At 40.7% G+C, this 22,845-nt stretch overlaps 1 protein-coding gene across 6 annotated transcripts in view; it reads right to left on the bottom strand.

The window, feature by feature from the left end:
- Positions 1-22,845, bottom strand: part of EFCAB5 (EF-hand calcium binding domain 5) — a 43,341-nt gene that overhangs the window by 9,210 nt on the left and 11,286 nt on the right. For all 6 annotated transcript variants that reach the window (XM_072882465.1, XM_072882468.1, XM_072882471.1 and 3 more), the window contains 10 exons: positions 20,436-20,592; positions 19,676-19,739; positions 17,761-17,831; positions 13,986-14,141; positions 8,495-8,594; positions 6,911-7,792; positions 5,663-5,734; positions 5,429-5,521; positions 4,771-4,985; positions 3,375-3,531 (listed from right to left, as the gene is read on the bottom strand). In XM_072882465.1, coding sequence (XP_072738566.1) covers positions 3,375-3,531; positions 4,771-4,985; positions 5,429-5,521; positions 5,663-5,734; positions 6,911-7,792; positions 8,495-8,594; positions 13,986-14,141; positions 17,761-17,831; positions 19,676-19,739; positions 20,436-20,592 — 1,967 coding nt within the window. The remainder of the gene's footprint in view (positions 1-3,374; positions 3,532-4,770; positions 4,986-5,428; positions 5,522-5,662; positions 5,735-6,910; positions 7,793-8,494; positions 8,595-13,985; positions 14,142-17,760; positions 17,832-19,675; positions 19,740-20,435; positions 20,593-22,845) is intronic.

The raw sequence follows: 22,845 nt of genomic DNA, 5'->3' as shown, positions 1-22,845 counted from the left end.
TAGCAGAAGAAGAGAAAATAAGACAGGGACAGTCTATTTGAATAAAAGGTTCTGCTTTTCTTGTGCAAAATATGAATCAAGCCCTAAACTGGCTTTGGGTTGAGTGCTCCAGTCCATCATTCTGGGTTTCTTCGAGCTATCTCCTAAATATAACTTGTCATCATGACACATAATCTCCAGCTTCCAGACTGGGTGCAGCTTTTCCTCTAGATGCCTGCTTTCTAACCTACTGAGAAAGAAAACTGCAAGGCATTGCTCCCGTGCCCCTTTTGTACCTCTGCAACATACCTAAACAATAAAGGTCAATGAAAAATAGGAAAGCTGCTTGGAGTTATCAAAAATCAGAGGTATCTTCACATCAGAACCAAATTTTATGGACACTTGAGGGGCTGGTGGGACTGGGCTGCAGGTAAGTATTCTGCATACAGTAATAGTAGTTGAGACCTTACAGAAAAACTGTTCATCAGTCCCATTAAAAATGTGAAGGCCAGAGTCTACAGATTATTTCACAGATCACTCATATTCCTGGATTTTCCATTATATACTGTACTTGCAGACATTATATTTTTCTTCTGAGGCCTTCCAAAGTAACTATCATTCTTAATTACCCTTCTTTAGGTGCCTTGATGAATTATTGAAATAACATTTGTATTGTGCTAAGTCTCATAAATGAAGAGCAAAGAAAACAAAAGCTCTATTGAAGTTGTACAGAGATCATTGGGACAACAGTGCTCTGCAACCACCTGTACTGCACCAAGGGATGTAGATGTGGAGCAAAAAGAGCAAGAGAGCTTTTATAAGAAATACAGGGTTTAGAAGAATAAATTAGTATGAAAAACATCTAAAACAGTGAAGTGCTGCCTGTTAGCTCTCAGGGGAACGAAGGAGTAAAGATCACTGCACGGAGGCTGCTCCTTTCCATCTTGCACAAGGCCGGGGAGTGGAGCTGTGCCCCAGTCCCCTTTCTCATGTCCCAGAGATTGCAGCTGAGCTGGCCCAAGTACAGGCAAATAAGCTGCAGTAGAAAGGTCTGGCAGAGTTTCCTTTTGCTTGGAGAAGGGAGGGATGAGGAATGCCACAAAGGTCAAATTGTGATTCTCAAGAATCGCTTTCCTGTATCTACTCACCCTAGTTCACAAACTTCCAGTTTGCCCCGAGGTCCTGAAGACAAATGGGACTCATCTTAGACTTGTAATCCTAACAGACTGAGCATGAAAATGTAAATTTACCTCATCGGTTTCTATTCAGATGTTACTTAAATCAGCAGCCAGTCTAACAGAGGAGTTCAACCCCTGTACCAGTTCTTCAAGAGCCGGTGCTGCTGCTCCCCACACCACAGCTCTGGCTCACGGGGGAGCTCTTGCACAGCCTTTCGAAGCTGCAGGCAGCCCCTGGCTTTGGAAATCCGGGATTCACCGGGTGCTCTGCCGAAGCTGTGCTTGCCTGATCATGCTCCTGGCAGTGCCTCTCTGAGCACTGCCATGACTAACACTTTCATCATTTTTTTTCTGCATCCTGATTTCAAGTCCTGTCGGACCCGAAGAATTAAAGAAAAGGAAAGAGAGCTATACGTCAAGCCGCTTCCTACTAGCAAACCAAGCAAGCAAAGATATATAGGTAGAAGTGTGACTTTGCTGTTAAGCAGGGAGTATTTTGTGATCAATACATACAATGGGCTATAAGGAACAGTGTAATAGAAAAATGCTTTGATTAATGATGCACAGGAACAGGCAGGGAGCTGCCCTGATTGCCTCCCAGTGCACCCAAGATGCTGAGGTTTACAGGAGCTGAGAGCCTCCTCCTTCCCCCACAGAAGTCAGGGGGCATTTTATCACTGATTTTAGCTGTAGAAGTAGCAAGTACTAACTGGCCCCAATCATGGTGGAGCTGACTGTTAATGCTGTCTTATCCTGCCCATCATCTAAAGAACATGCAATAGCTTTTAATTTAATTTCTGATTTTCTGACAGAATTAGGATGAAGAATTTTTGATGGTATAAAAATGTTTGGATTTTCACTTCCACTTTCTCCTTTCTTTGAAGAAGAAGATGAAGAAAGAAATACACATGAGGTTGAACATGGCATGATCAGTTCCTTCATTATTGAGCTATAGCATAATGAATTATTTTTCCCATTATATCTGTAATGTTACGCTTTTCACTTACAAGGAAAATCAAATAATTCTACCCACTTTTCACTTTGTTTTTTCATCCAGGAGGAGTGCAATGTCTGTGAACCCTTCCCCCAAACGTGCTTGTTCCACAATGTCTTTGAGAGTAGGTTGAAGCTGCTAGGAATAGTTTTATGTTGCTTGTAGGTGGTATTGATTTTGCTATGCTATCTTTCTATTTATTTGTCCTTTAGTTTATGAGCCCTTCATGGAAGGAACGATGTCCTTCCATATTTCTGTAGTGTGTTCTGGCATGCTTTGAATACAAGAGAGCTGTAAACTGCCAGTTTCTTCTGTGGCTGTGCAGCCTGGAGACAATTAACTGTAGCATGCCGGTGCACTCCCTACCCCACCAGCTGCCTCAAGTGAGCTAAAGGATAAAGAGGTTTTGGTGGTTGCCAAAATGAGCCATTTTCAGTAATGTGTGGCAGAACAAGCAACATGAAGATATGCGTGGAGATGAATAAACCAGTCCTCTCCACCCAAGCGCACATGCAGACATGTTCTTAATTGCTAATACAGTATTTCAGAGCACCTAATGCCCACGCGTTAATATGTATGAGGCTGCCAGACAGGTCCAGGTGAAGCACTTCTGTCTGACCCAAGTCTGTCAAGGACCAAATCTGCTAAGTTTATTCAGAGAAATGAACCAACAGAGAAGTGAGACTCGAAGTTGCTATCTAATTCATGAGAGCTGTGCACCAGTGTGGATTACTGAAGGCCATTTGAGACCCATAAAGCAAGCTGGTGTTCTCTCCTATGAGATATATTCCTGCAGATAGCACAGTAAAATGTACCTATTAAAAATAGCTGGATAACACAGACAGGCTAGACTAAAAGTGCGAAACATGTCCTCAGGCTTTGTGTGTGTTTTTCACTGCCATATCACAAGTATACATTGCATGTTACAGCTGAAATAATTTTTCAGCACATCACAATGTCATGAAAGCATTGGGCTGCCTCTCTGACTGGGAATCTGTCGCAGGGGAATTTCACACAGGAGGAGGGGATGGAGCTATGCATTAACAAGAAGGTCTGGATAACTGGTCCTTTTCATTTTATAGATCCTACCTTGTATGCTTATGACTGCTTGCAAAAACAAAAAAATGTCTGGTGCTTGCCAACAACTTCATTAGCGCTGTCGTTGAATGGTTCAAGGCCTACTGTGTTGACATTGTTCTCTCAGAGCAGAGCTGTCTCCTTACCCTTCCTCAAGGCCTCTTTTTCCATCCCTTCCTTGAATGTGCTTAGAAGAGCATCCACCTCTTCCAGGTCCAGAAACCCGGATGCATTGTTGTCCCACTTTTCGAAAAGTGCCTCCAGAAGCAGTTTCCGTTGGGCCAAGCGAGAGATGTGGTGAACCTACAAGAGAGGAACAGCTGGTCTTTGATAATTCCTGGACACCGATGCTCAGTGTCTACACAAGTATGGAAACTGCAGTGGTATGCTGATCACATAATTCCGATGGGCCAGGCCAAATCTGTACATACACCGCTCAGACCTGGAGATCAATCATTAAACCTGGGAGATATTTGGAAACACTAAATACAGCCGACAGTTCAGTTTTACTAGGCAGAATCAGCACTGGAAAGGGTTATTTCCCAGTGAACGAATGAAGCGCTTGCTGGATCTAGGGTGAGATCAACTCAGGTTAGTGGAAGTTTCACAGAATACAAATGTCTTCCTAGCAAGAACTAACCACCACCTTGTTAGTAACACCAAAGATTTGACAGTTTGTATTTCCATACATTGTTATTTTGCCGGTGCTGCCCTGAAGTGTGTGGGCTCCAAGCAAATGCATGTACAACTTGTCCTTTAAACTGTCTTTGCACAGCATACAGTGATAAATGGCTGGAGTGGAATTCTCTCAAAGGCCAAAGTACTGGCAGTGTGTGTTGTGTTCAGTGTGAGGACAGTAGAGCCGTCAGATCCAATATCTCATCCAAATTAGGTCAGCAGCACAGAGGGAAATTAGAAAGAGGTCTGAGGAAAATGCAGCTAGAGAGGCTACTATGAACAGACCCACCACAAAATATATCTGTACTCTGAAGTAATATGGGGCACCCTGATGATGTGCATGATGATATTGCTGAAGTGGAATATATTTTTTCAACACGTGGCAAGAGCACCTTGTAACTTAAACACATGGAAGCATGTGCACATTCACATACAGCCATGCACATAGCAAAACCAAACACACTTGTTTTAAAATCCTCCCCAAAACATCCACAACCTCATATGTACATGCCAGTGCAGTAGGTCAGAGATCAGGTTCTTGGCTATTATAAAGGTGAATAAGCAGAATGGAATGTTTTGAGCTCTTTCACAATTGACTATCAACCTGCTGTCTCACTGACTCCAGCTCTAGAACAGACAACCTCTTACAGGATGAGTCTGTCATCACATCTAGAGCTAAGGGCTAGGGAGGGAGGATCCTTATGAAAACAAAGAGGTAAAAGGCCTCTTGAAGAAATAGAGAATGCAAGGCTGCAAGTGAATAGCTCTACCAGCATGAGATTAAAAGTTGACTTTGTCAGTGTCTGTAGGCATGTGCTGGTTTTTTGTTTGGACATGGGATCAGCAAAACTTATCAATATTTACTTTTTCTAGTTGTTCCATTTTTTCCTCTTCTGTCTGTTTGTATTCTTCTTTGATAAATGCAATAAGCCTCTTCACAGTAGGCAAAGAAATGTCTTCACCAACAAATGTCTCCATGAGCTGTACAAACTGTGGCAGGTTGAGGCAGCTTTCATCAAAGGCACTCCTAGTATGAGAAGCCCAACGGTTCTGAATCTCTGCCATGATGGGACTTAAGTCTGAAAGGCAGAAAGCATAGTGTGTTGCAGGAAGCCAAATGCTGCCCTAAAGCCGGCCACGTGGCAGATATCAACGCAGTCCTGAATCCTGCACTTCCTATCCAGTGAAATTGTGGCTGAACACGGACTGACTCCATGCTGACTAAAGGCCTTAATCTCCTGATACTTTTCTAACAGTAATCTCTTCAGATTTATGCTCCAGTCTAGCATGGATGCTATCATACAACCAGGTCAAATCGCTGAATACAGGTGAGCTGACATTACTGTTACACAGCAAGTTGCCTCCTGTGACAAAGACTACACTGCTCTTACCTTGAAGTCAGCTTCAGGAATTAGTGTTTGTATTCTTGCCAAAACCTTCAGCTCACAGCAGTACTGGCGTGTCTGCAGACACTGCCAGCTACTATGTGCCCAAGTGAACACACAACTTTGTGACCAAGTACCTGGAAATCTAGTGTTCTCACACTTCCAGTCCTCTGGAATTCTCCCTCCATAGCTGCTATACCTGCAACTTAGGTCAGAAGTCAGAAGGTCACCTGATGAAAGATAAAATATACCTTGTAATGATATAAGCTTTTAAAAAAGACACAAGATACAACTTTTATAGAAGCCTTTAAATACATATATCTAAGCTATAGTTTCTAAAGCAGATGAAAAGAGCTGACATGAGCAGTCACCTGACCATGGCACTTCTTCAAACTCCTGGCTAGCTTCAGCTGGAGAATCCTGTCTGTCTGAGTGTGCTGGACCTGCAATTTTAAGACGAAATCTTCCATGAACCAGAGCTTACTAGTCTGAGCACCCTGCTGATTAATATGTAAAATCTACCTCTGTGTTTCTGGAGTTACCCTTGTTATCAGTAGCTGTTTATTTTTACCGTCTGGAAATACTGCTTCCTGAAACTCACCTGGTGAATGTTACATTTCTTAAGCCCAGCTACAAATATCTGTTTTAGCAAGAGCAACAATAAAACTTCTTTCCAAGACAGGTTCAAAATTACATTCAGACGTCTTGTTTCATCCACCATTCTCTCAAAGAGCATCGTACCATCACACCATCGTTTCTGCAAGAACAGGGTGGGAACCTGCTCTGAAGATGGAAGTACTGCATGCCCCAAACAATGCGGGATGTGCGCATCCAGGGACTGGCCGAATGACAGGTTAGTGCTGAGTACTGGGAAGTTAACCACAGAAAGCTATAGGTACCAATGGGCTGTACCCTCAGCTTTACAGCCCTGTATGTAATAAGTCTGTCACTAGACTGCTCTGGCAATGTAGACCCAGTTCTTGCAATGTTTTAAACTGTGAGACACAAGAGTGTATTCACAGAGCGCTAGCAAGGAAGATGGTCCTTCTAGTATGTTTAAGAAAGTACTTCTTATGAAACACACAGTTGCCCGACCACAGCCTTCCTAGAACAAGGGCCTTTGTACACAATTAAGTATGACATTCCTTTGGAAACACAGTGAGAGATTAAAAGAAAAGGTTCCTGATATATGATCCCATAATATATCTCCCTATGGGCAATCACAGTCTAAAAATTATTAAAAGTCATTTCTATATTTAACACGCTCAGGCCCTGTCTTGCTACTAATATTACAGAGTGAAACAGAACATAAAGTTTCTCCTTATTATAAAAATGCTGCTGCTTCAGAAAGTCCCTACTTGAATTAAAGTGTCTGCTCAGTGCCTTGAATACAGATCACCAAAGTGACTCACCTGCTGTCCCGTGAGAGGAACACACTCTGAAACCTTGGCAGAAAACACCATGCTGAGAAGATATCAAAGCTTATCGTCTTGTGTATTCATAAATCACACGCTTTCAATGCTTTTGAAATGGGTTAAAAACACACCTATAGTTAAACCAGTCCAAATGTATATGTTGAAAAAGATTAAAGTCTGCCAGAATAAAGGAGAATGCTTTACCTTGGTCTTGCAAAAGGTCCTCATCCTGCAGTCTTGTCTCTGAGCTTGTCTGTTGGCCAAACTGGCTGCCATGTTGCCTAGAAAAACTCTCTTTTCTTGCAGGAGTTTCTTTCACAACTTCTGCAACTGGATCATCCTGTTTTGAAGCAATGATGTCCATGTCTGCCACAGCTCTGTCTTCTGAGGTCATGGTTGTAGCTTCAGGTGTTGGTCCTGAAATTGTGTTCGTTGCCTCTGCAATCCAATTGTCCTTCTCCTGACTAACTTGCCCTTCTGAGCCAGGTTCTCTGTCCAAGATGCAATAATCTTCTTCCCTATTTGTTTCTGTATCAGGCTCTCTACCCAGGCTAAATTCCTCTTCCTCCACCTGTTTTTCAGATCCAGGTTCTCCACCTCTACCTGGACTGTACCCAGTAGAGGCTGATTCTGGGAGAGCTTCCTCCTGTTTGTCTGCACTTGCAGACTCAGTTTGCCTCTCAGTTTTGATGTCTTCATGGAAACTAGATTTCTTACTATGTATTGTATCTCCATCCGAATCACTAACTTCAAAACCAGTGCTTTTCACCGCTGACACAGCATCCTCACCTTCCTTTCTCGCTTCAGCTTCACTTGATTCTGCTGCTTGTTTTTCTTCCTTAGAAATTCCTCCAGTGTCAGCTTCACTCATGCCCATTTGTTCAAAAAGACCTTCTCTGACCCTAGTTCTCATTCTGTATGTGCCTTGTCTATTATCATCTACAGGTTCATATGCTAAAATCTCTCCCTCAGAAATTCCTTTTTGAGACAAGACTAACTTGTCACTGAGTTCCTCACAAACTGCCTGGTCATCAAGGCCTCCCCATAAATCCGCAAGCTCAATCTCTTGCAACTCAATTATTGGCCCTAAAATAGAAAAAATATTGATAAGTTGATAGTTTGCATTGGTTTTATGTTTTCTAGTATTGCATAAGAACATATAAAGAAAAAGAAAAAAGGTATTTCCAAGCAAATATAAACTATCAGAAAGTACCTTCTGCAAACATGCATCTCAGAAACACAAACCTTCAGAATAATGTCTTTGCCTGCAGAGAACTGCACTTATTATTGTGTATTACACCATATTTCTTTTGAAATAAATGTTTCATCATTCTCCATACTAAGAAGGAAAGCTGTAATTTGTCTTGCATTTGATCTGAGCCAATATCTTAAAAATATTTTACTTTCATGTAGATGATTCTCTGTGGTTTTTCTTTATCCTTCCACGTTCCTGGAGAAATTTTAGTGTAAACATGAAATTAATTTCTAATATTGCCCAGTAACAAAGAACAGTTGTTTCAGAAAAAGTAGTCTTTCTTTAATCCTACTTCCAAAAAGTAATTCAGAATTTTGTAGGAAGGACAAGTTTTGGATGCTGAAGTATTTCTGAACATTGCATCAGTTTGCAAAACATGTTTGCAAATTACGATGTATAGGTCACAGCATTCATTTGGGTCCTTTTTTAGGCTCTGTCCATTTCTGGTAACACTTATAAAACATATATTAACTATACAACCTCATGTGACCTCCTAATGTTTTAACCACAATTGAAACATCCCATATACTTACACTGTCTTGGGTTACAGAATCCCATCTTAGCAATCATCTGGCTTCTGTCATAGAAGTCTACGAGAAGGGCAAGTATTTTTTGTCTGTCTAACAGACCAACCTAGAGAAAAAGATTACAATTACTGTATTTTTTCTGTGGTTCTTGGGACTTACATTAACATTTGCAGCACTACAAAGGCACCATTAGCTAAGAATTACCTGTGACTGAAAATTATCCATTACCAGAACATCTGTACAAATTTCAAAGAAGTGAATTTATTTCATAGGGGGGAAAATTTCTTCTCTGGGCTTAGCTGGAACTCCTCATACATACTACTTGGCAGGCACATCCTCTTGCATATTCTTGACAAATTACAGTTGGATGATTGTAACTGTTTCTGCCAAAGGAGTTCTTCATGTAAAGATCAAAGCTTCAACATTTCACACTTTCAGGACAGATATTGATTGCCTGACAGTACTATGGAAGAATTTTCACATATTATGGGCTGTGCCGTATTATGTTAGTGACTGCACATTGTAGTTTGGTTTTGTGCCCCATCATTTCCTTTGAAGCATTATGTATTGGCAACTGCCTGGGAAAATAATTAGTCCAAAAATCTAAGCTATTATGACAACCTCCCTAATTTCCTTTAAAAATTCAAACACATTTGACCACAGAGGTGAGAGAGGTATCCGTAGTTCCAGTGCAGAGGAGCATGCAGAGCTTATTAAGTCCTTGTTGCTCAGGGTGAGTGTATACAGACAATAAAACCAGGAAAAGACAATGAAATGGGTAATTTCCAGTCAGGAAATTGTGAGTTTAAAAAGTAAAGCGAATCTAAACGATTGCAAGTTTTCCATTTTATGATTAATTCCTCTTGTCATTATTTGAGTCCTGTCAGCTTTGTACTCTCCCTCCCATTAGCAAAATCCAGTACTTAATTAGAGAACAGATTTACTTAAGTTCATTATTTGTAGCAAGTAGCTTTCCAACTGAATTATTGATTTCCTTTTCGCATTTTGCTCTTAAAGACCGCAAAATGTAAAATTCACCAAGCTTTTAATTCTCTGTGAACTTTTCCTGCCCTTAGGCTGAAGAAATAAAGGAAGAAGTTTGCTGCTCTTTTCTGGAAATGAGCTCAAGATGACTGCGTTGTTTATAATCTAAAGCCATAATTAATGGCATCAGTGTTTAGGAACAGAGGATTTGAAAACAACTGAGAGATACCCATCGCTTAGTGGAGAAGTGCCTCCCAAGGAAGCTAATACTGAAAAGTAAGTGAATAAATCACATTTGCTGTTACTGCAACACCTTTCCTCTAAAGGGAATTGAAAGATTTTTGCAAATTCTGAGAAAAGGATCAGAACGGAAAGGTAACCTGTTGTCCAGTCCAGTTTTAGTGTTTCAGACTCCGGTAACTTAATTCCTGCTGGTAAAAAAATGCTGGAAATTGCAGTTGAATTTCAGCCATGTGTGGGTCTGGAACAAAATGTCATCTCATCACATAATTCTGTCCCTAAACTTACAAGATGTAGGCCCTGATTCCCAGTATCTTCATCTTCTTGACATTAATATACAAATACCTTGCACACTCCCATGCAAACATTTCTTTATGCTGTTTGTTTTTCAGTTGAATACATCAGATCGGATTCTGCATCCATTTAGTAGATATACAAACACAGAACATGTTTTTGAAGATGTTACCGGATCACTGTGTAATATTTGGATTCTCCATTCAGTATTTCCATTACACTTACTTAATTTTCCTGTTAAATTTCCTTAGCTGTTAGTAATACAATCATCTGTTGGTTGCCTTGAAGCTGGTAGCACTAATGCAAAGCTTTGTTTTATTAAAAAGGTAAATCAATGAACAAAGTATTATTAAAAAGAAAATAAAAATGTTGTTTTGGGATTCAGATACTTTTTTGTCATGTTAAAGTAATATACTTGGGGGATTGACATAACTCAGGTTCTAGAAGAGTTTTTTTGTGATTTAAATGAAATAATTTTGGGTTTAGGTATTGTTAAAAATAGTAAATTCCTTTTCAGAAATTACTCAATATGAATTAGGGGTATATTTTCCACCTTGTTTTAACATTGTCCTGGTTTCGGCTGGGATAGAGTTAATTTTCTTCCTAGTAGCTGGTATAGCGCTGTGTTTTGGATTTAGTATGAGAATAATGTGATAACACAGGGATGTTTTAGTTGTTGCTGAGCAGTGCTTACACTAGTCAAGGGCTTCTCAGCTTCCCATGCTCTGCTGGGTGCACAAGAAGCTGGGAGGGGGCACAGCCAGGGACAGCTGTCCCACACTGGCCAGAGGGCTGTTCCATACCATATGGCATCATGCGCAGTATAGAAACTGGGGGGAGTTGGCTGGGGGCAGCGGTTGCTGCTTGGGGACTGGCTGGGCGTCAGTCAGCGGGTGGTGAGCGGTTGCATCACTGTTTTTTACCCTGTTTTTTTTTTTTTCTCTCTCACTCTCTTGTTGTTTTCCTTCTCATTACAACAACAACAACAACAACTTATTAATTAATTATTAATTAATTATTGTTATTTTATTCCAATTATTTAACTGTTCTTATCTCAACCCACAAGTTTTCTTACTTTTGCTCTTCCAATTCTCTCCCCCATCCCACCGGTGGGGAGGATGAGTGAGCAGCTGTGTGGTACTTAATTGCCAGCTGGGGCTAAACCACAACAAACATTTACAATTTATACAGATTTGCCATTCTACCAGAGGTCTCTGTTATTTCAGGACACTTTTCCTTACAACTTACCTGGGGAGGAACATGTCACAGTAAAGCTATCTATAGAAGAGAGGAGCATTACAACAGGAAAACCAGTTCCAAGGTCCTATACCCAGTTACGCTATCTTTCTGGGTTCCTAAATTTACTAGCAAAGGTCACGTTTCTTCGTACTTCGTGTGTGACTAGGCAGGCTGATGAAGGATCCCGCCCATCAGCCCTTCGTACTGAGTCTTGTCGTTGGGACAGGTACAGCATCCACTATAAATAACAGCAGACCATCTGTGTTTGTACAACCGCCCAAAACTTGTCTCCACTTTTAACTAGTGACAATTACAGTGGCTAGAGAGTGGCTGAAACATGTTGGCCTAATTTTCTTGTCACCTAGATATTGGCAGGTGATGATTCTCAGTTGTTTTCAGCAATGCTCTATGATCTATGAGTAATGCCCTTAGCAACACAGACTAAACCAGACTTGCCATTTAATCAGTGATAGGTCAGTGCTTAACTGCTTGATTGTTTTTCTGGAAATGTGATGTGTGTATCTTGAACACCACAATATGCTTGTTAGTGAGCAAGATGGGAAGAACAGACACTCAGAAAAGGTCATGAGAAAGCAGACTTTGTTGTTGCTGTACTGCAAGAAAGGTAATAATCAGAAGTGTCTCAAACTTGATTAGTTTGAAAACTAATCTCTGACCAAATTCAGCTACATTTAAAGATCCCGGGCTTAAAATGTCCCTGGAAATTAATGCAGATTCTGTTATAATGTATAAAAGAAAGTATACTTGATGCACGTGAGCACAGAGAGACAATAAGCTTAAAATTCATAGAGCTATTGCCTTTTTGGGCATTAGAGCAGTGATTCAACTGTGTTCTGGTATTGCCTTGGAAAGTTTCTGGTTCCTGTATAGTCCAGGCTGTTCTTGCTGAGCTGCCATCCTTCTGGATGCATGCATTTGAAATCATAATAATGATCATGTGGATACCTTCTAATTTGACTGTAATTTAAACACTGCTTTCTCAGCTCCCTGGCCCTAATTGCAACTCACTGAGGCAGCCAGCCACACTCACCATGCAGACTGGAATAACTGCCTGCTACCAAACAAATGTAAATTAGGAACTGAAACAACTGCTTTGCTGTGCTTTGCAGAATGAGTACTACAGGTAATGGATCACATTCAAGTGGTGGAAGTCCTTGGGTTAGTTTGCATCTTTTATCTTCCCTGTGGGTACAGGCAGGACTTATTAGAGCTATACAAAAGAAACCAGGTCAGGTTTAAAAGAACTGCATGGTCCATGCTACAGTTTCGTGAACTCAGTTTGCAGAGCAAGGCTACCTCGGAGGCTAGAAACAGCAACCATGTTTGTGCTCTGATCATTTTTTTCTGGGCAGCGATGGCGTCTGTGCTGATAGCTGCTCACTCTTGTTATGTTGTGCTAGCATTTTTGGCTCTTTGCCTCTGAGATTCCACTGGGATTAGTAGCATGGAGATGGTGATTACTGCCACAGAAATAACAGGAAGAAAGTCACATTAAAACATGAAAGGGAAAGAAGGGATCCTTTCAAAATGCATGGCAAAGATAGGACTCAGCTTTATATATTACTCTAGCCAGGAGGATCCATCATAGCTCTTCTTGACAGAGCAATAGGAAAATGAAATGTCTTCTAACTGAGAAGTAGACACATTTCTTTCCTCATCCCTGAAACAGCAGCTTGCCTGCTATTCTCTAAAACACACCATTGGTGTTGAAACGTGCTCTGTAATTCCATTCTCTTAGAGGTAATGACATTATTAGCATGACATTGTAGAGCACAGTTCATTCTGGGTAGGCATGCTGTAAACATCACTAGAGGAGTGCTGGATGGAATATATAATTTATGTAGGGGAGAAAACTGTAAGATTATGGCAACTGTTTGCTGTGTAGTAGCGAGCAACTGGCTAACTGAGGCTACTCATAACAACTACCATACTTTCTGGATGAAGCCCAAGTTTTTAGCAATAGCTTATGCCATTGATTCTTCAGCTCCTGCTATTTACTGGTTTTCTAAAAAGTCTAGCTTTTCTTTTCTTTAAATGGGGATGCAGGTGTATTCAGAGGATGATAGATAGAGTTTAGAGCTGCTGAAAACCAAATTATGGCTCTTGAGTTCCATTTCCAGCTCTGTAACTGACTCATTGTATTTTAATTTCCTGTTTATAAACTGTGGCTGAAGTTTACAGTACTGTTCTCAAAGAAGTTGTAAAGGTAATTTTGCATTTTAAATTTAAACTATTATGACATTTATTGATAGAAGGTGTATAAATTAATGCAACATAATTAACACAATATATGTTGTTATTGTATACTGTGCACATTTGTTAAGGTCAATCTATATCAGGTTATCTATGCTGAAATACATCTGAATAGACAAATTAGCACCTAAACATTCTGAACGTGCTGTGGGAACTGGTAATGACCAGAAGTAGTAATGTTTGTGGTTAATTTCTTCTCCAGAATCATCATACTTCAGACCCAAGTCATCACGATAGGTCATTCAGTTTCTAATTGGCCCTCAGCTTATAGGCTATTGGCTACTTCTGTGTCTAAGAACTATGAATTTGAAGACAATGCAGCAGCTATTGTCCACTAAAATAATGCTGAGTAAGCACAAAGAGAGTATCTGGAGTCATGAAGAATAAAAAGAATGCAGTGACCCAGAGAAATACCAAACTGGAAGCACCACCATATTGAAATTAGGTTGAGAGCTGCTTTGCCTACCTTTCCATAATCACAATCTAGGAAGAGATCAGTAAACATTTGCCTCCACATATCATGTCTTATTGCTTCTTGGAAGTCATCAGCACACTGACAGAGATGCTTCAGGATTTCTTGGAACACGTCATTTGAAAAGTGTTCAGTGTAGGAATGGACATACTATGGAGAGAAAGCAGTAGTGTAAATGGTTAGCTTTCTTCAAGTATTTTCACCTTTATTTGAACTCTTAAAAATCTATTGCGTGCAATGGAATATATGTGAATTTGTAGGTTAATTGTAATGCAATTGTAATGCTAACGTAATGCAAACGTAATGCAAACTTGGTGCATGGGTGCTACACTGCCTACTTTGTTCGTTCTTTCAGAAGCAGCAATATTCTCCAAACAAGCCTGGGACACTGCTGCACCAGGCACTTTACAAATGCATAATTGAACAGTCCCTTTCCTGGCCCAGAGGTCACTTATCATGTTCAGTGGTTCAGAGATGCTGGATCAGAATCCCTCCTATGAAATGTCATTGCTTAAGCTAGATTATCTCAGGGAGGATATAAGTTCTCCATGGTTTTCTGCAGCATTTAGTATTCCCGACTTTACTCCCAAGGAGACATTTTGAGCCATTACTTTTGCAGAACTGACAGTCACTCAACTCTCTAATGCCACAAAATGACCATTGCCCACAATTTCAGTGTTTAGAGAACCAGTCTGGATACAATAAAAAAAGGAAAGAACCTTTTGAAAATGAGCCTGCTGTCACCTAAGTCCTCTGACACTGGGAATACTACTGACTCAAGATTTATTTTAAGTTCTAGCCTTGGAGACACTTTAACACTTTGGATTTATAGCCATGTGGTTTTTATGAGCAAAAGCAATATGGTTCTAAAAATGTGGTGTGCATGACATAAATAATAATGGCTGTCAGAACAAACCACAATCCCAAAGCCTGTGCTGAATTATTACAGCAGGTTTCTGGAGCCAGCCACCGTCATAGGGAGCCCATACAGTTAAAAGGAGGAATTTGCAAAACACAGAATGTTTCCCATTATCCCATTTTTAGAGTATGGATACCTGACATACGTGCTAGAACATCTTGGGCTTGGTGAAATGCCGCACAGGCATTAACGAACTGCAATATTAATATATGTTATTATTATTAATGTCTACATTGCATAATTTCCAAATATATGGGACAAGTGGAGAAGAGAGGAAGAGCAGAAAAGCAGCAGCCAATGGCCTGAGGGATGGCTGGTGGGAAAGAAGAACTAATGAAATGTATGTTTTTTCTGCATTTCAGCATAAAAAGAGAGGATGTAGGTGGGTTGGAGAGAAGGTGGCAGATCTGGCGCTACGTGTATCTACTAGCTTTTCAGAGCTATTACAACCCAGAGCCCTGTGACAGATGAACCTTAAAGATGACAGCAGTTGGAAGGAGGCAGGTTGGACAAGCAGCTTGTTATTTTGTATGTCATCTTGATGACACATCCAAAGGCTTGTGTATTAATACTGCTGTCTAACAGCTCCACAGAAAATTTTTTAGAAGCGTATGTTCAGCTATGTGGGCAGGAGGAACTATCGTAGAGTCATAAGCTTTTCTTAGCTGATGTGTGTAAAGCACTCTACTGTGTAAAGTACTGTACACATAATAAGCATACATTTATTTATTATTAACCAAGAGATTTTGACACCCATCAGAAGGAAGCTGGCACACCTCCTTCTTGCTATCCAGTGTGAGACCTCTCTGTAGTTTGTGAACACATTATCATCAATAACAACGGATCTTTGCTTTTTGTTCCTGCTGATCTCAACAGAGATGGAGGAAGCCACATGCAATCATGAAAAATAATCTCACCTTTAAAGCCTGATTCTGACCCTACAACAGCAATGTATTTCCCTTGGTGTCAATAGCTTTGTGTCAGACTGCTGGGGGTTCCGCATGTTAGAGTACAAAGCCTGTGAAATAAACTATTAAGGACCGGTCTCTGGGATTTAAACGCTTTTAATATAAATGGTCCCACGAGCTTGTCACAAAGGATGTAAAAATTCAACAGCCACTGTTTTGCATGTCCAAAAAAAACCCCCAAAACCTAACAACAACATGTGAGGTCTCTCTACTGAGTTTCTAACATCCTTTAAGTAACCCAAAACTGCACTGAATTCAAGGGAAAAAAAAAGCACCATTTAATTTTAAGGTCTATTAAAAAGCAATGCTTTCCACATGTGAAAGGGCCTAGGCCAGTGTGGAGAAAGATCACCTCTCTTTCTGGTTTTGGTGGATGATGCAAACTGATGAACAAAGGTAAATTGTAGCTGAGGATTAGAAACAGCCCTGTCCTGAAAGCGTGGCCTGTGATTATGGAACAGTTTCCCAAGGGAAGTGATGAAAGCCTCATCATTTGATTCAATTAAAACGACTGGAAAAAGCATCAGAAAATATGTTCTGAGAACAACGATGCACTGGCTGGTAAATCAGACAGCTTGACAGTCCATGTCTTTTGTACTTCTGATCTCTGTTGTCATATCTTTAACTGAGTTAAAATAAAGAGTACACAAAATATATTTTTAAAATTTTTCTGATGCTAATGGAGCATGAATTCATTCAGTGCTTATACAGGTACCAGAGGGGTTATGGATTGATGCTTCATTTCAGTGACAAAAGCAATTCTCTGGGCTCCCATTATCCACAACAGTTTTCTTAATTAAATGCAGTTATTCTGAGGATAAATTTAAAAATACCTCATTTCATGCTTAAAAAAGCCTTCAACAAGTTATCATAAAAATGGATCTCTGTGCAAAATACCAAACATGTGAGCCTCCTGAGAGCAAAGAAGGCACAAAAATCACACATGGTTGCTTGAAATGAGTCTCTGCACAGCTGCTTTATACTCTGTTTTTAATTATTGTAACAGCACCCACTAGCACTGCTGCAGCTGAGGGTCTGTCATTATTTCTATTCTAAACATCCCTTTTCACAGGTTTAATTACCCAGCCATAAAATTTAGCTCTGTCGTAGGTAGAAGTGGCTGGCAAAGTCTTGGCCAGAAGAGTTTTTCAGTAAATATAGTTTGAACTGAGTTGGTTGTGTTCAAATTGATGAAGAGTAGAGTAATGGGGTGAAACTTCCAACTACATTTATTGATTTTGGTGAGTTAAAAATACACTTCTGATGCTTCTCAATGACAGCTTTTGATCTTAAAACTGCCTATTTTTCAGCCTGGTTATGCTTCTCACACATTTATGACACTTGTTGCAGTTTGGTTATGGTTCAGGCCAGTAATAGTTCAGGGCAAAAACGGTAGAGCTTCTTATCCCAGTTCATCACTTCTTAGGTTTTTCTATGGTTAATAGAACTTAATCAGAAATAACAGTACTTTGGGGACAGTACTAATTACCTCAGGCTAATGGTTATATTGGCACGCTGAACCTCCCTGGAGCAGCCAACACAAAATCTGAATTCACAGGTGATTCAGGGCTTTGGCTTTGTAGAAAGGAACTGAGAGGGATGTCCTAAAATCCACTGCTTCTAGAGTAACTTCTCAGAGAGCAGCACAGGCTGCAGCTCTGAGGAAAGCAAAATATTTCCCCCTCGCTGGCCAGAATGGAAGCGTTGTGACAGCAGAGGATGGATACAGAGATGGAATGTGAAGTGTCCTGATACAACCAGTTACCTGGGATGCTGCAGAAGTGAAACCCTTCACTTACTCATCTTAGCTGTCCCCATGGAAAATTATTACTTTGTGATAAACATCATATTCTGAATCAGATGCTCTTATTTCATTTCTCACCTCTGTGAATTCATCTATGTTTACTTTTTTTTCCAATGTGTCTACGATTTCCAGCTTCCTGTTGTAGATTGCTAGTAAAAAATGAAGGGATATTGGTTTAGAAAGCAAACAGTTGTGGTTTTGCATATTGTACACATTTTTTTGCACACTATTATGTTACATTAACTTTCTTCTCATGTTGGATTACATTTATTTGAGGTTATCCTACACAATAGCTGAAGTATCTGACTGTATAGAGTCTACCTAAATCTGATTCTTAGATGTTTCTCTTGCTGAGAATCTGCACTTATCTATTCAGAACTGTATGGTCATATTTATTCTTGACATATGTTGGAGCAAATTGCAATGATTTTAACAGTACTTAGAACTAATTATGGGAGGGAAGAAATTATTTTTGATTTAACAAACAGATAAAACAGCCTTAAAATTCTGGGGACATGGATTCTGCTTTGCAAGAGTGGAATCAGAAAGTCAGTAATTTTCCCAAGAAGTTCTGTGGGAATATTTTTACTGATTATGATATTCAAAACTATCTTTTGGTCAGCTTCTGGGCTGCAATAATGGAACTGAGAAGGTATGTCAAATGTCTACATAGACTTCTGAATGAGGTCTTTGAGCACAGACATGCTATTTCTGTTGGGATTATTTTTCTGTTCTTTCTTCTACAATATATCAGGAATAAAGAGAAAATTCACCATAGAATGCATTTATCTCTTGTTGCTTAAGACATTCCTAAACTGTACATTATCTTTATTAAACTATAAAACGAAGCTTAATGTTCCATTAATGTATATTGGATGCTATTAAATGAAACACATTAAGAAATGGAGCTGCACTGTTAGTGAAATTTGACATAAAGCACCTCCAGCATTTGTAGAGCAAGCATCTGGATAGAAACTTGCTTCTCAGTCTCACATCCCAGTATCTGTTCACACTGGAGAACCACAGCCCCCACAGCAGGAGCGCAAGGGCTGTGTTTGGCATTCGCACAACATACTACCAATATAGGATGATTACTCAGAGGAACAATTCTGTCATATAGAAGAGGCTGAGCAAGGGCAAGCTCTAGACAGAGGTGACTTCAGCAGCAAGCAGAAATGCACTCTGGAGGTTCCCTGCTTATCATCCCATCTTCCAGCAAACACAGATTTGTTATTACTGATGATCATTACAGGCTGTCGATGTAAAAGGCTGGCAGCAGGCTGTATGTTGCCACTTCAGTGTTCCTGGCTCTATCTATTCAATTATTGTTATTCGGGGAGGTCAAGTGTAAGCTATGTAAAGTGGACAGGAATTATGGAAATCTTTCTCTGCTGAGTGCTCTGATACAGAGGCCCTCGTGCTGTGTGTCGCTGGCATGCCTGGGACTGGCAAAGGGAAGGGCTAGACAATATGTGTGATTTGGTGGAGCGTTAGGTAAGCTTCAGCATTTTCCCTGAAACCATACAAGGTAACAACACTGTCAGACTTTAATTTTTTCGATCCTACCTTTCCTTCATACCTCCCAGTATGCCAAGCTGTCCATGGGATTTCCAAGATCACCCATGAGACAAGGAACACCGTGGAACAGAGTAGATGAAGGAGGTTGTCACAGTGATTCTTAAAAATTGTGAAAACCACACAGTAACGTCTAGCTAATGCAGGATGTAAGTCAAAAGGGCCTGCCTCTGATCTTTCTGTCTCTCTGAAAGGTTTTTTAAACTTCTTTCCATACTTTGCAAGATCATATGAATGAACCACATAGTGGTTCAGTCTCTTTCCAATCTGTCTGAAGATTTGTGGTTAATATCCTAACTGGTGTAACTACTCTTAGAGATTCTTTCTCTATTATCAAATCCATTCACTGTTTGCTCACAGTTTGCATCAGAATTCAGACCACAGAAATAAACCTAAAGGAGACACATTGAAAACTTACCTTTTCTCACATCTATGGGAGTAGAAGCAATGACATCTGGAAAAGACCTCAGGGCACTCTGAACCTACAAATCAAGGTAATAGTCAAAGGCCTGTTTCATGCAGATAACAGCCTGCAATTACTAAAATAAATCACCTGGAATAATTAGTCATATGGGCCAGCAATGCTTCTTACCACACATAGGTGGGCCCTGCTAAACGTAGACCTTGTCTATGTCGTGCTGTGTGTAACCACAGGACAACTTCCTAGGGGCCTTGTGTGACTTGTAAGAAAGATGCTTTTACCAAGAGATGTATTACAATTACTGCAAATCTCATCTTTTATGAGCTGCAGTATCAATTTGTATGAGTCACAGGGGTAGAAAGAAGAGTTAATGGAGGCCACAGGAGAGCAGGACTGGCTGCCCCAGACCTTTTTAAGGGGATTCTGAGGGATAACCAGCTGCAGAGAAGGACATCCAGTGATGAGGTATGCATCCAACAACCTCAGGAGTGTCTGAGTACCTTATGGGCCATTTAGCTTCCCAGGACCTCTGTGGAGAATGCATCGCAATCCTTCCATGTGCTCGTGGGGAATCAGGGTTTGGTGAGGCTAAGTGGTAGACAGCAGCCTCCACCCTGACCCTAAGGGATGTCCGAGCCATTACCCATCCTTGTGCTCCATGCTGCCATGCCAGGGCAGACGGCACTATCACGAACTTCCTTTTCCTCCTGTCTGGAACAATCATAGCGGTGCGTTAACAAGGATCATCTCTAGTTACCAGTGCAACCGGTATTCTGCCACTGACATCCACTGTCCACTCTTTGAACTGAATTGCCAGCGCCTCCTTTCTCATCTCTTTCGCCTGAGACTTCCTATTGTCCAACTGCTCCCTTTCCTTACGTTTGTTCTTTGCCTCAGACTTCATCCTGGCCAGCCTGTAGGAGGTGGGAATAGGGTTTAGAAAGACACCATCATAAACATGTTTAAGATAGATTAAGCCTACCCTGAAGAACAAAAGGAAAGGAAATAACTTCTTACTGAAATTCTTGTCCTTCTAGTACAAGCAGATTTTTTTCCAAATAAACACTTGATGTTTGGGGCACAAAATTACTAGTGTGACTATTGGACTAGATATTAGTAATCTGTGTTTTCAGAGGGCAGCTCTAAGGAGGTGAGAGTATTTATATTCTGACATGTATCATCTCCTGAAATCCAGTGTAACTATGAAGCTGAAGAAATAACCTCTGAGTGTCAGATACGTGCATGTGGAGAGAGCCTCTTGTAGAGTATACGGTAGACACTTAAGGGAAAATAATCTGTCCAGTTCTCCTACTTTGTATAGTTTCATCAGTGATAAATTTTACCTTCACATTTATAATGGCATTAATCATTTATTGTGTAGATGTCCTTCAATTTTCTTTCAATTTTAGCAGGAACAGAGGTGCCTAATTTTGCTACACTTGATTTACCAACAAAATTGCATCAGTATGCATTTGTCTCAATGCAAGTACTGTTTCACAGGAACACTTCACTGGCAAAGAGCAGCGTTCAATGAAATTTCTTAAGCAGTCTTGCACAATAAAGTCCTTACTGCCTTAGGACAGGGATAATACACCAACCTCTCCGTCATTTTGAACACAGTTTGCAAGCTTGGACTAAAAGTACCTCCCTTTCCTCTTCCTTCCGTTTTCTTTGCTTCTCTAATCACCCAGCCATGTTTTTTCCAATCCTCCATTTCACGTAACGAAAGAACTGAATAAAATTGATCCCGTAGAACTTATCTGCTTTGGTTTTGACTTTGTTCATTTATGAAATTGAAAAAAAGCCTTTAGGAAGTTCAAAATGCTTAAAGCCAAAGGATCAGTTCATATGGGGAGAACAGTTCCTGCTCACAGAGGCTGCTGGAGTCTGCATTGAGGCAGCTGCCCTGCTCGCCTCTGTGGCTCTCACTTGCACTCTATAGCTAGTCAGAGTAAGGGGAATCACTCCTCTTTTGTACCTGAGAACACACTAGCCCAGAAACTATATTTTAACTAATGATTTCTGCTCCCTTCTTCGCCCTGTGTTTCACATATTGTGAAGATGGGCTGATCCTGTACCTGCTCTCTTCTGTTGCTATGGGGTCATCCTAGAAATTATAAAACAATTATATTTTCTTTAAGGAATAGAAAGGCCTGTTTAACATGTTACAGCAATACACTTTGATCACAGTCAGTTTTATCACTAGGTGCTTGTTCTTCATGGCCACTTATCACAGAGGTTTCTTAATGAATAACTGGGTTCCTTAATCAATCGTGGGCATTGCACAAGTGCCTGCTGAGGCAGTTCAGCCTCTGGCACTTTGATAGCAGGGGACGGGTAAAATAATTTCCTATCTTCTGACTCCTTCACAGACACAGCAAAGAGGGGGTATGTAGCAGGTACCAAGCTAAAGGGACTAACAGATTTTTCTCCAATGTATGCTACAGACAGAAAGAGAACACCAGACCATTTCTAGCTGCAGCTCCTCCTCAGCAGGAGTCTGCAAGCTGAAAGCAGAGCTAAGGCCACGCTAGGAGTTGCCAAGGCGCTCTGGTGATTAATTTGGGCAGTGCCCAGCACAAGTTACACTGCGTGCTGCACCTGCACTGTGCTGCAATTTTGCATTTATTTCCAGGGTCCTAGAACACCAGGCAGCCGCATCCTCTGCCTGGTGTCTCTGCTGTGGGACAAAATGCTTCCCCCCTAGACAACAACGGCAAAACAGGCTATAACAGTGCTGGGCACCCATTTCAAAGTGAGCTCATTTCAGACATTTCCAGAGAAGATGAGACGGCAGCGAGGGTGACTTCTCCCTGCAGAATGAAACATGTTTCTTCAGGAAGACAGCCGCCTAACTCCCACACAAGGATGGGTGACTCAGACTGAAGGACTACCATCCCTGGACAAATAAAGCCTCTGTTTCAGGTATCAATCCATTTGGATAAGGAATTTCTCCCATCTGTTCTCCTGCATGCCTTGACTCCCAGTCAGGTGGCAGTTAAGGATAGACTGGAGGAAGCCTGAGAGAGCTCACTGAAGACTGGTAAGCTTTAGATATGAACCTGTGGTGAAATCTTGCCTTTCCTGAAGGTAATGTCAAGGCTGCCGAGAGCTTCATTGGGGCCAGAATTTCACTCCTCATCTTTCTGGTAAGCGCTTATGTGAGA

This window comes from Ciconia boyciana, chromosome 17 (genome assembly GCF_034638445.1).
Source record: "Ciconia boyciana chromosome 17, ASM3463844v1, whole genome shotgun sequence".
NCBI lineage: Eukaryota > Metazoa > Chordata > Aves > Ciconiiformes > Ciconiidae > Ciconia > Ciconia boyciana.
This window is presented reverse-complemented; position numbering and strand designations above follow the sequence as displayed.